General features: G+C 41.2%; 1 protein-coding gene and 7 non-coding genes across 8 annotated transcripts; 6 read left to right on the top strand and 2 right to left on the bottom strand.

The window, feature by feature from the left end:
• Positions 1-1,462: 1,462 nt before the first annotated feature.
• Positions 1,463-1,534, bottom strand: trnae-uuc (transfer RNA glutamic acid (anticodon UUC)). The gene has a single exon. It is a non-coding gene; the product is annotated as a tRNA-Glu (tRNA).
• A 1,027-nt stretch (positions 1,535-2,561) lies between these two features.
• trnaq-uug (transfer RNA glutamine (anticodon UUG)) lies at positions 2,562-2,633 on the top strand. Its single transcript has one exon. It is a non-coding gene; the product is annotated as a tRNA-Gln (tRNA).
• Positions 2,634-3,859: 1,226 nt separating this feature from the next.
• Positions 3,860-3,931, top strand: trnam-cau (transfer RNA methionine (anticodon CAU)). Its single transcript has one exon. It is a non-coding gene; the product is annotated as a tRNA-Met (tRNA).
• A 909-nt stretch (positions 3,932-4,840) lies between these two features.
• LOC116678861 (small nucleolar RNA U3) lies at positions 4,841-5,056 on the top strand. Its single transcript, XR_004329404.1, has one exon. It is a non-coding gene; the product is annotated as a small nucleolar RNA U3 (small nucleolar RNA).
• A 1,853-nt stretch (positions 5,057-6,909) lies between these two features.
• On the top strand, positions 6,910-6,982 carry trnam-cau (transfer RNA methionine (anticodon CAU)). Its single transcript has one exon. It is a non-coding gene; the product is annotated as a tRNA-Met (tRNA).
• Positions 6,983-7,791: 809 nt separating this feature from the next.
• On the bottom strand, positions 7,792-9,364 carry LOC116678859 (cystatin-C). Its single transcript, XM_032508597.1, has 3 exons — positions 9,116-9,364; positions 8,806-8,937; positions 7,792-7,815 (listed from the first exon to the last, which is right to left on the bottom strand). Exons 1-3 carry the CDS (start codon positions 9,329-9,331, stop codon positions 7,792-7,794), a joined length of 372 nt encoding a protein of 123 aa, XP_032364488.1. The 5' UTR covers positions 9,332-9,364.
• A 1,518-nt stretch (positions 9,365-10,882) lies between these two features.
• Positions 10,883-10,964, top strand: trnal-uag (transfer RNA leucine (anticodon UAG)). Its single transcript has one exon. It is a non-coding gene; the product is annotated as a tRNA-Leu (tRNA).
• Positions 10,965-11,810: 846 nt separating this feature from the next.
• On the top strand, positions 11,811-11,892 carry trnas-aga (transfer RNA serine (anticodon AGA)). Its single transcript has one exon. It is a non-coding gene; the product is annotated as a tRNA-Ser (tRNA).
• The last annotated feature ends 971 nt before the right edge of the window (positions 11,893-12,863 follow it).

Below are 12,863 nucleotides of genomic sequence, written 5' to 3'. Positions count from 1 at the left end.
TATACTGCCTTATTTGTACCATAACAGAGATCTAATATTGTATTAAACCAGGTTGGGCAAGTAACCTTTCTGGTTACTTCTTGACAAATAGAGTAAGTAATATCACTCAACGAAAACTACTGCAAAGGCTGGGAATCAAACCCAGGTCAACTGCTTGGAAGGCAGTTACCTAAAGCACCCTAAGTAAGTAAAAGGATTAATAAAGATAAGTCTAAGTCAATCTCAGAAAACAGTTTTAAAAAACTGAAAATCTTCAGGAGATGTAGCTCAGTGGTAGAGCGCATGCTTTCCATGTATGAGGACCTGGCATCTCCAGCAGGTATTATGGTAGAGTCTTTAAAAGAGCTGCTAAAGATATTACCTCCTGTGGTAATCTGACTGGTAGGGTTATAGAACGTAGTGGTAGACTAAGACTTCCTGTTACACAAACTAAGCGGTATGCTCTCTCTTTTATACCTCAGACTATCAGACAGCACAACAAGCTCTTTAAATGCACATGTTTTACAGTCTCTATTTTGCTGTATTTATGTACTTAAACTGTAGTATGTTTATAGTATTATGCTCCAGTTTTTAGAGGTGTTACAGCAGGTATGAGCACTGTAGTTTCCATTTTTATAGATGAAATAAACTGGACAAGCTATTAGGTTTACTCTTCAGCAGATGGAAACCTTACATCCCAGACACTTACTTTGCTCAACATCCACAGACTGGAAATAGACTTAGTGCTGATACAAATGATGAGATTTAGCAGAGGATGGTTTCGATCCATCGACATGGGCCCAGCACGCTTCCGCTGCGCCACTCTGCTCTGCTGTTGGGGCTCAAGGGATGGAAAATTCTGTGATTCACATTTTGAGGGAAGGTGGCAACAAAGGTTCTAACAGCTTACGGGTGGCAAAGTTTAACATTTTGTAGACCTTGCAACTTGCGTATCACTCTGCTCAGCCTCCCTGGTCTACTCCAAGGTGGTGGAAAGTAAGCTTCAGCCATTCCTCCGCCAAGTCATCTGTTAATTGCAGGTAGTGTGGCCGAGTGGTCTAAAGCGCTGGATTAAGGCTCCAATCTCTCTGGAGTCGTGGGTTCAAGTCCCACCACTGCCATTTGCATCTATTACATAGCTGGAAGCCAACTAATGTGATGTCTTGCAGCTGTGTCATTTGGGCTGAACTTGGTGAAGTAACTACAATCATCCATCAATCACCTTGCTGAGATTGTTCCTTGTTAACCTGAGGTTCAACAATTGGTGAAACCTTCCTTTCCAGCACTTTGGAGTAGAAAATCAACAAATAATTGTGATAATTAATCGTGATCTCCATATTGATCAAAATAATCGTGATTATCACTTTGGCCATAATCGTGCAGCCCAAAGAGATCTAATGTTTTATCAAACCAGGTTGGGCAAGTAACCTTTCTGCTGACTTCTTGTAAAATAAAGCAAGTAACATCACTCAAAGAAAACTACTGCAATGGCTGGGAATCAAACCCAGGTCAACTGCTTGAAAGGCAGCTATGCTCACCACTATACCACCATCGCTATCCTATATATTGTTCACTTCAAATCTTGTAATACATCTGGGCATTGAGACTGTGAAGTGCGCTCTATCACTGAGCTACAGCCCCTGATGATTCTGAAATTCCCTCCAGGGGGTCCTGTGTTATCACATCAATAAGAATGGGAAGTGCGTTCATAAACATTGTTGACCTTCGATAGCTCAGTTGGTAGAGTGGAGGACTGTAGAAGCATAAATCCAAAATCCTTAGGTTACTGGTTCAAATCTGGCTCAAAGAAGCAGTCTCTTCCAGAGTTTCCCTTCACAGATCAATGTAGTGATTCTGATCTAGAGATGGACAGACGACCCAAAAGAATAATACTTTTTGCCGATACATAACAAAAAAAAACAGGAACGGTTTATTTAAAGGTTTTATTTCTTACTTAGCCATATTGTAACATGTAATTGTAACATTATTTATTAAAATAACATTAAAAATATTCACATGTTGGTCATATTTTTTATGAATTAATTTATTAAAAAAACTATTAAAGAAGATATGGATAAACAAGATAAAGATAGGATGGCTGAGCGTTCCAAGGCTCTGCTTTCAGGTCGCAGTCTCCACTGGGGGCTTGGATTCAAATCCCACTTCTTACATGAATTGTTTCCCTCTAGAACTAATTTCAGGAACATGGTATTGGGAAGCTTGAACTCAGCTATTCTCTACATTATAGTGGACATTAATTTGCGCAAAGATACTGAATTGAAAGTACAGCCGCACCTTTTGTGACCATCTGCATTATCAACCCATGTAAAGTTACCATGTGTACACAGTAGACCTATCTACTGCTATATTCATTGTTTGTGGCAAGTCCTTTAAAACCTTTTCTTGACTTGCATTTTTCCACATCCTGTGTGAACGCTTAGCTCCATAAATGAATTAAGTTAGCCACCAATCGCTGCATTTTCATCAAATCTTCTTTCTGATTGTTGTTTGTTTTCAATGGAATAAGTGTTGATATTATGAAAGAAGCTGCCTGACAAACCAATGTTGCCTTTTAGAACAGTGGTTCCATGGTCTAATGGTAGGCCCTCTGGACTTTGAATCCAGTGATCCGAGTTCAAGTCTCGGTGGAACCTTTAAGCCAGAGTACTGGTGAAATTAAAAAATCAACCTATATAGTGTCTGCATGTAGTTTAAACTAGGCTAACGGGTAAAATATCCTTTTTTCCGACATTTGTGGGCACAGGTGGCCATTGTGGACAGAAAACATTGGTGGATCTGACGTATGGCTTAGTTGGTTAAAGTGCCTGTCTGATAAACAGGAGATCTTGGGTTCAAATCCCAGCAGCACCTTGTTGTTGCAGAGATTACCTCTGTTTGCATCCCATCATCATGTCAACCCAATCCCCCTGCTACCCTTTAAACAGATCACTTTGTATTCAGTCCCGTAATAACCATAAAAATTAGGTATCACTGAAATTTGAACTTGTGTTGCTGCATTCAGAGTATACAGTGCTCATCCTGAATGGGCCAGTATAGTGCATCAGAACTGCTTGTTGAATGGTCTATTAGCTTTGGAACCCCCCTTTCCCCACAGCTTTCAATTGTAAATTGTGCACTCTTGGGGTCATAGCATGGATCAGGAACAAAAACGGACACATCTGGACTCAATGTGGGCATTGGCCGGCAATATTTGACACATTCAGACCATGAAGACAGTTATCAGTTTATTTCCCATCTGGCAGGTATACTTGTGGACTCAGTTGGACATTTTGAAGATAATTGCACAATGTTGACTAAATTGTCAGTCTATTTCCCATCTGGCAGGGGCATTTCTGGATTCAGGTGGACATTGTGGACAGAAACATTGGTGGATCTTGATTCCCACCATGGGATTTAGCCTGTATTGCACATTGGGGGACAAGGTCAATAAGATGCCATTAACATCCAGCGCAATGTATTGCCATTGTCAAGCACATTGCCACCCTAGTAACTTTCTTCCATGTCTCCATGAACACCCATATGTTTGGGCGGACAATTACAAGAGCAGCCAAAAACCCTAGTCGACCCAGTCCAAACCATCGCGGTAAGCCTCACTGGGTGTCCAAACTAAAATGATAAGAGGCAACTTGGTAGACTCCTTACTGATGTTTATATCTGTACTCACAATGCCCTGTTTTTTAAACACCAGCCAATCACAAGTGTTACATGTGAATAATCAATGTGTTAGTAATCAGGAAGCTCACATAAAAGATAGTTGCAAGGTCTACCAAATGTTTAACTTTCCAACCCGTGAGCGGTTGGAACCTTGGTTGCCACCTTCCATCAAAAGGTGAATCATAGACCTGGATAGAAATTCCAGAGCAGAGTGGCGCAGTGGAAGCGTGCTGGGCCCATAACCCAGAGGTCGATGGATCGAAACCATCCTCTGCTAATTCCTATGCTTTGTATCAGTAGTATGTCTGTTTATGTTTAACAGTTTCTGGAAATGTTTCCACCTAAATACTGGAGCATAAAAAAATAAATATACTACAGTACAATTACATACATACTGTAAAATATGTACATTCAAAGTGCTTGTTGTGCTATTTGATAGTCTGAGGTATAAAAGAGAGAGCATACCGCTTAGTGTGTGACAGGAGGTCTTAGTCTACCACTACATTCTATAACCCTACCAGTCAGATTACCACAGGAGGTAATATCTCTTGCAGCTCTTTTAAAAGACTCTACCATAATACCTGCTTGGAATCAAAGCCATATCAACTGCTTGGAAGGCAGCTGTGCTCACCTCTATACCACCATTGCTGGACAATATAATGTTCACTGCAAATCTTGCAACACATCTGGTCATTGAGACTGAAAATAAATGCTCAGAGATGCAACAGTGGCTTCCAGTACCTATGAGGTATTACAATATTGTCTGTGAAGGTACATCTGCCATAGAGGGATGTGTGACCACCATTAAATTATGGCTTTCGTTGTCAGCAGGATTCAAACTTGCGAGGGGAGACGCCAATAAATTTCAAGTCCATCTCCTTAACCACTCGGCCACAACAACATGTAAAGCAGTAGGCTACAGATTTGGAGTAATATTTATAACCTATTCAAGGCAGGGCAATTCAAAGTATTTATTGTAGAGAATAAGTAGACCGACACTGAAGTATTGAGACAACAGTGACTGAAAATCTAATTCAATCTACATATCGGTCTTCTTAAAGCTCTACATAGATTTTCTCACCTCAGAGTCATCTGGAGGACGTAACGATTAGCTTCTGTCCCTCTGAACCCTGAGTGACAATCACTCTGCAGTGAATGAGATGCAGTTCCCCCCCTCAGTCTAACCAAGACTATACTTTCAGGGATCATTTCTAGAGTTTCTGACTTGAGGAATGTGTTTCTAAAGTGTTTGGTCTCACTGACCACGATGATGAGTCATGATATTCCTTTCTTAGCGTGAAGCTGACAGAGAGTAATGATTCAATTCATATGCTCTCTGTCATTGATGATTGTTCTTTGCTTCTTTATGGAGTATTGAAGAAAGGAATATGATCAGAGTGGTGTTAGTACATGTGTGGGAAACTAATGTAAATAAACATGAAAAAATATGCTGAGCTATTTAATTTGCTCCAGTTATTGCCAATCTTGAAATGTTTGTCTTGTCCATGGTGGACAATGTTACTTGAAAGAGTTTAGGGTTACCTCAGTGACCTCCACCAGGGAAATTGACGACAATCCCCCATCATCCTCCACCTCTGCCTCTACCACAGAGGACGTGTCAGCTGGATTTAGGAGTTCCTCAAAGTGCTCCTTCCACCGCCCTATCACCTCCTCAGTTGAGGTCAACAACGTCCCATCCTTACTGTACACAGCTTGGATGTCTTAATAGAAACCATAAAACTCTTGAATCTTTCTCATCTTTTCTCTCATTTCCTCTTTTTCCTTCTTCCCTCCCTCTTCCCCTTTTTCCTCTCCCCTCCCCCCCCCCCCTACAGACTATCGTTTCCCAACATTGTTTTATTGAGATTGAAGACCAAATTGTTAGTTTTTCCGAAATTACCCAACCAGTGCGTGTGTATGTGTGAGCTCCCTTTGATAGCTCAGTTGGTAGAGCGGAGGACTGTAGAGGCAAAAAAAAAGATGAAATCCTTAGGTCGGTGGTTCAAATCTGGCTCGAAGGAGAAGATTTTTCCAGAGTTTCCCTTCAGGGATCAATAAAGTATTTCTGATTCTGATGTAGAGATGGACAGACGACCCAAAAGCATAATACTTCTTGCCGAGACATAACATGAAACAAAAAAAAGAGCTTTCTCATTTTTTTTCTACTGCGTGCAGTTGAAGCAGGATATGGAAATTGCCAACATGCTGTACGACAATTGGACTGGCTCCTAATCTGGGTTAATTTATCAACTGGATTTTTTAATACAGATTAAGATTATAACAGCTCCTGACTTCAGAGCTCATCCGGGAATTGAACCCGAGACTTCTCACACCCAAAGCAAGAATCATACCACTAGACCAACAAGCCACATAAGAACACCTTCTTAGCATCAATTTTTAAGCCACAAGCATTTGCTTCATGGCTTTTTGAGGTTGAGCTGCACATGTATGCTTATCAGGCTATTTCCCTGTTACTCAGAAATTGGGGAAGCTGACTCATGCGGAAATATAGAAGCTGGACGTGCAGCTGGACTTCCACTGCGCCACTATGCTCTGCTGTCTATGCTCAGGATTTACATTTTGAGGGACAGTGGCAACCAAGGTTCCAACAGCTTTCGGGTTGCAAAGTTAAACATTTGGTAGACCTTGTAACTATCATTTATGTGAGCTTCCTGCTTACCTCGAAGAGTCTTGAAGGAGTCTACTGAAGCAATAATGAGCCAATACCTTGTTAAAAAATGTTATCAACACCTTTCACTCTTTGCAATTTTGCATGGACATTTTTTATTTTAGAATATTGTAACCAGCATTAAGTGGGTAGTTTTAGGTCTGTGTGAATGTGGGCCGAGTATTTACCTCAGCTGAACTTGTGAACATCTCTTTGGCATATTCACTGTCTGATCAAGTCCAGGTGCTGGAAAAGCTGTGATTCACGTTTTGAGGGAATGGGATCTCCATGTGCTTTCTTACCAGAAAGTTTCTGGTGCCAAGTGTGACCAGAAGAATTGGAAAAAAAAACTAGAACTATAAAGTACAAACCTTTCTTCAAGAAATCTTTATTGTGCTCACATTGGCCCTCATTTCTGAAACGTGCGTACTACCTAAAACCGGCGTAGGACGGGCGTACGCCGATTCCTACACAAAGCTCGGCAATGTATGTGGAGTACATAGGTCTCTACACACATTGTTTTTAAGATTGAAGACCAAATTGTTAGTTTTTACGAAATTTCCCCAACCATTGAAAGCGCTTTCGTAGCCTCGTTAGCGCAGTAGGCAGCGCGTCAGTCTCATAATCTGAAGGTCGTGAGTTCAACCCTCACACGGGGCAGGTGTTTTAAAAACACAAGTGATGCTGGAAATACAGTGACTTGTAGGTGGTTGAATACTGGCACAACCAAATGAATGGAAGCTATTATTCTGTGGTTATTTCTGAGATTGAGACAATGAAAGGCATTCTTTAAGGGTTGTAGCAAACCAATGACTCACAGTATAAAAAAAACGCAGATGAGCGTTCATTAACAATATTGTGTTCTCATAGGTACAGGAAGCCACAAATGAATGTATCTCTTAGCATTTATTTTCAGTCTGAGTTACACAAATTGCAGTGAACATTGTATTGTCCAGCAGAAAGGCAACAGGTGTGTTACTTTTGGACTATGATTTATACCATAACAGTCTAGCATTTTGCCCAGGTTTGATTTCCAGCCACCACAATTGCATTAACAGGTGTTGAAGCCATATACAACATTACATGTTTTACCCAGGTTTATTCTTTTATTCAGTGATATTTCATCCCAATAGGATTAATAAAGATAAGTCTAAGTCAAAAAAATTTGAAACTCTTCAGGGGATGTAGCTCAGTGGTAGAGCGCATGCTTTACATGAATGAGGACCTGGCATCTCCAGCAGGTATTATGGTAGAGTCTTTAAAAGAGCTGCAGAAGAGGTTACCTCCTGTGGTAATCTGGTGGACAGCACAACAAGGACTTTAAACTTACATGTTTTTCTGAAAAGAGCTGAAGATTTGAATGGTTTAAATAACTGAAAGAACGCAGAAGTGGCAGAGCCAAAAAACATATGGAATGAAAACTAAATAGAACAGCCTTCCCACAATGAAACGTGTTTGAGTACAGTAGCTCAGGGGGTTCTCATCCTGGGGGTCTGGACCCCCAAGACGATCACACTTAATTTTTAGGGGAATAGTCAGGTAAATTGTGAGAAAAGAAATTTTAGATTGGGGAATGGTATTTACATTACTAAGTTTGGTACCTGGAACAGAGAAAAGGGTCTGAAGGTGGGTCGAGAACTAAGGGAAAGACAATTGAACCGTTTTAAAAGTTAGTTGTCTGGACAAGTTGGGCCTCAAGAGTCCTTCTGCAGACTGGTTGCATCTTAATTTACCAGCCATGGGTCTGACACAAGTGGAGTGTTACAGCAATTGTAGCAGGAGCCACTGTTGGCATGTTGCGACAGCCAGACTCCAGTGTGCACCTCTAGCTCCCAATTGAGTTGGGCTTTGGAATCACACCATGCCCACTAGGTGGGGAATTAACCACCAACTAAATATTGAGAATATTTAGTTATGGGTTTTAATGCCATGGAGTTAAAATTGAACCTTCCAACAGCAAAAATCTACACAAATGTGCATTTCTTGTCTGGGTAGTTGAACCTCTAAGAAGCTTGCCTCAATGCAGAGTCCCTAGAACTGTGGTTGCAGAGTTGAGGTGTAGTCTCGTCTCCATTTAGCGGCCGTGTGTGACACAAGCTGAGCTTTACAGCACAGACACGCTTCCTAGTCACTCACTGGAATAATGCGACTCATCTCAGGAATGGCATATCTGTGAGCCAATGACATCCCTGGTTTATAGTGGTCCATTTTAATAAATATTGGCACAGAAACCCAGTTCAATGAGTTTATTTACAACGTCAGTCCAAATCAGTGGTTGACTTTACATTCCTTTTGAGAAAGGACTCGTGAATCTTCCCAAGGGATTACATAGATGGTGAAGGTGCACTTAAGTTCCTGAAATATAGAAAAAAAGCAAACTAGTGCATCTTGTTTAACATTTGACATTGATGCACTGGGGCAGACCAGTGTTGGGTTTTAAGGTGTGTTTTCCCCTGAGTTTCAAATACAACCTGAAGTCTTACACTTGCCTTGGGTTCAGAGTTGGAATCACAGTCGCTAGCAGCAGCGTTGCCTTTGATAGCAGCAGTGTTGCCGGTCTTGCACGTTGTACGTCCCAGGAGCATTTCCAGGAAATAGTTAAATCCTCCGACGGTCTAAAGTGACAGGAAACAGGACTCAGACATGTGATCACCAATAAAACAATGCAAGTCATTGAATATGAAAGGATTAAGGCCAATGTCAAAAAGAAACTCATGAGTTCAAAGATTAAGTGACAAGTTTGACATTGGCCCTAATTCTCTTCCATAATAGAAAAATAAGGTTTAACGTTACCTGAACTTGAGCCGATGTAATGTCCAGAATTGCATAATTAAACATGTCTTCTGTGTTGGCTTTGTTGAATTCAACCACAGCAAACTGCGCCGCTTCTACAACATCAGTACTGTTCACCGGGACTTCTTGATAGCTACCGGGACGCGGAGGAGATTGTTCGGTTACAAAGCGGTCGGCGAAAGCAGAAACAAAAACGCAAAACCAGGCAAACAGCATGATCGCAACAGGTTGTTCTGCAGTAGCTATTAGGAGTTCTGGTATGGTTCTGATTGGACTAGTCCAAAGCCGAGTTAATATACCGTCTAGAGAAACATACACACACCTGTTTCCTATCTGTTGATGAACACCCACACAGGTGTTTCCAGTTAATCTGGCTGATTAGACCACACCCCAGGACTCTGTGGGTGTCCTTTTGGTGCGTTCATGCCACCTGGGAATATCAGGGACCGCCCCCATCATTACATTGTTTTTCAGACTGCCAGCAAAATGTCTAATAAGGGAGAACTCCCAGTCTGGGGAAACTTCCGGATTGGTACAAAGGGGCTTAATAGGGAGTGAGATAGGGAGTGAACAGATGTGTGTTCCTCTTTTCTGTCATATTAGTGTTTGGCATAACAATTTGTTGCATTACTGCCACCAACTGTTGGGCGTAGCCTAGAGCATCAGGTGTGTGAAAACATGGAGGCCACAGTGACAAAGGACACCCCAAAGCTCTTTAATTAGGCATTACGTTCCTCACTACCGTGTGTACAAGAGCTCAAAACATAGACCTACTTAACTTGAGTTGGTTTACTGTTTACTGGCAATGGCACTGTGTGAATTTTGTATATTTAGGAAACGTTTCTAACCATTCAACACATGAACGTACGTCAGTTGTCAACATGTCACCAACTGGGAAACTGTTCTCGCAAAACCTAGCCCCAGTTTCCCACCTCTGATTCCTACATGAGTTACGTCAATGATGACCTTTTCACTGGGAAAAATGTTTTTTTCCAATGCCCATGATGTCCACTGATTGATTAGGCCCGTACAAATGAGACCTTTATCGTTCTTATTGGTCATAAAAAGATTTGACATAATACATTCTGTCTGATGTGGTGGTGAGTGGGACGGGGGCCCCGCAGGGGACTGTGCTGTCTCCTTTTCTGTTCACCTTATACACCACAGACTTCCAGTACAACTCAGAGTCATGTCACCTACAGACGTTTTCTGATGACTCTGCAGTTGTTGGGTGTATAAGGGATGGACAGGAGGGGGGTACAGGGCACTGGTGGAGGACTTTGTGGAGCCAGCGACACAAACAGACTGAACAAACTGATCAGTAAGGCTTGCACATTGTGTTTTCCCATCCTGCATATATTGAATATTTGTTCTAATATTATATTCTTATATTTTATTCCTATTATTATTATTATTATTATTTCATGTATACTGTATGTATGTATATTGTTTCCTAGTATCTCATTTATATTTATATTCTGTGTTGTGTGACTAATGTACGTGTGCTGCTGTGAAACCGTAATTTCCCATTTTTGGGGATCAATAAATATCTGTCTATCTTAATGCTGTTACAATATTCTAATATTCAATTCAATCAATAATGTCAGAGAAAAATGACAAAGAGTGAAAATATTTTTTAATAAAGTACTGGCATTTTTCAATAAAGTATTGCCTTTTGACTTGCAAAAGTTTAGTTCCAATAACTATAACAAGCATACCGTTAGTTACGTCCCTGTGTTTGACACGATGTGGAGAACTTATAAGGTAGGTAGTGTGGCCGAGTGGTCTAAGGCGCTGGATTTAGGCTCCAGTCTCTCTGGAGGCGTGGGTTCAAATCCCACCACTGCCATTTGCAAATGTTTCATAGCCGGAAGGCAACCAGCCAATAATCTGGAGTTCAAATGAGGTTATCTCTTATGACATAGCTTGGTGAAGTACCTAAAGTCATCATGTCACCATATTATATCTTTACTCGCAATGCCCTGTTTTTAATGACCACCCAATCGTAAGTGTTCAATGTGAAATACTCATTCATTGCCACAATTGTCGGTAACTGTTACCTGGCGCATGTCGGCCGTCACGGTAGCGATACGCTACCTATACCATCCAAAGACTGAGACTGCAGGTATATTTTATATGCCCGTATATGTTTAACGTGTTCATATGTTTTGTTAATTTTTACAATGTTTAAAATCATCAGTTAACCTAGCCATTCTCCATTTCCCCACAGTAAATCCCTTTCTTGTGTGCACATTTTAACATCTAAAACTACGGTGATTTACATGCTACTGCTACATTCATTAATACATTATTCTGTCTAAAACCATACCATATTTCACAAACATTACCTATTTACAATAACCACGCAACACACAGATCTCTGTTAAAGGATGCCTCTCGCGGTAGACCTGAGTTTGACTCCCAGCCATCACAGTAGTTTTATTTGTGTGGTTACTTGCTTTATTTGTCAAGCAGTAACCAGAAAGGTTACTTGCCCAACCCGATTTGATAAAATATTAGATCTCTGTTATGGTACAAATAAGGGAGCATATCAACCATTCAAGCTGGCTCCATGAAGATCCACAGACACAGGCAGTGCACTACGATTTGCACTTTGCCCTTTTCTGGTAACTATTACTAACCAATTGAAAAGTTTGTGAACATTTGTGCAAACAGGTACACAGCTGCTTTTCAGGTTGTCGTGGCCGAGTGGTTAAGGCGATGGACTAGAAATCCATTGGGATCTCCCTGCGCAGGTTCGAATCCTGCCGACAACGAAAGCCATCCTTCAATGGTGGTCTCACATTCAGTTATACCAAATGGCAGATGTGACTTCACGGACAATATTGTAAGTTAACGTGATATTGCCCAGCGATGGTGGTATAGTGGTGAGCGTAGGTGCCTTCCAAGCAGTTGTTATGGCTTTGATTCCCAGCCAGTAACTTTCTTTGAGTGACGTTACTTGCTTTATTTGTCAAAAAGTAACCAGAAAGGTTACTCTCCCAACCCGGTTTGATAAAAAATGTAATCTCGGTTACATCGCACAAATAAGGGAGCATAACAATCAATCAAGCTGCCTTCATGAGGATCCACAGACATAGACATGTTCCACCACCCGCAATTAATCCTGTCTCCTCAGCTTCTAGACGCCGCTGCATCACCTCCTCTTCAGCTGGAGAGTTTGCATCTGCGTTTGTGAGCTCACAGTTTTATATAAAGAATGGTCTGGTCTCTCCCTCTTCCCCGGATAACATTCTCTCTGAGTTCCATTCCACATGCACGGAAATCCTAGACTCCATTGCCCCTTATCGGATTAAAGCTGTTAAACCTAAGGCGGACCCCTGGCTAAATGACACCACAAGGGCCCTTAGGCAACACTGCAGACAAGCTGAATGAAGATGAAAGACAATCTACATGTGTCACTGGGTGTATTAAGGGACAGTCTATCACATACCAGAATGCTGTGAAGGTGGTGAAGATGCAGCATCTCTCTTCTGTCATAGCTAGCAATTGCCACAAACCTAGATTGTTATTTAATACTATTAACTCTGTCATAAATCCATGCTCCTCTGCTCCGACAGATGTGTCAATTAGTACATGTGAGAAATGTCTCTCGCTTATTTTATTGACAAAGTAGCATCTATCAGGAAAATTACCAGTGCTAATTTTAAGGTCTTTTTATCTGCTTCTCCTACACACTCAGCTGTGTTTGAGGAATTTAAGCACGTTTCTCTGACGTTACTTAGTG

The sequence above is a fragment of the Etheostoma spectabile genome, unplaced genomic scaffold (genome assembly GCF_008692095.1).
Source record: "Etheostoma spectabile isolate EspeVRDwgs_2016 unplaced genomic scaffold, UIUC_Espe_1.0 scaffold00008493, whole genome shotgun sequence".
In the NCBI taxonomy this organism is placed as follows: Eukaryota; Metazoa; Chordata; class Actinopteri; order Perciformes; family Percidae; genus Etheostoma; species Etheostoma spectabile.
Note: the sequence above shows the minus strand (reverse complement) of the source record. Positions and strands in the feature narration are given on the sequence as shown.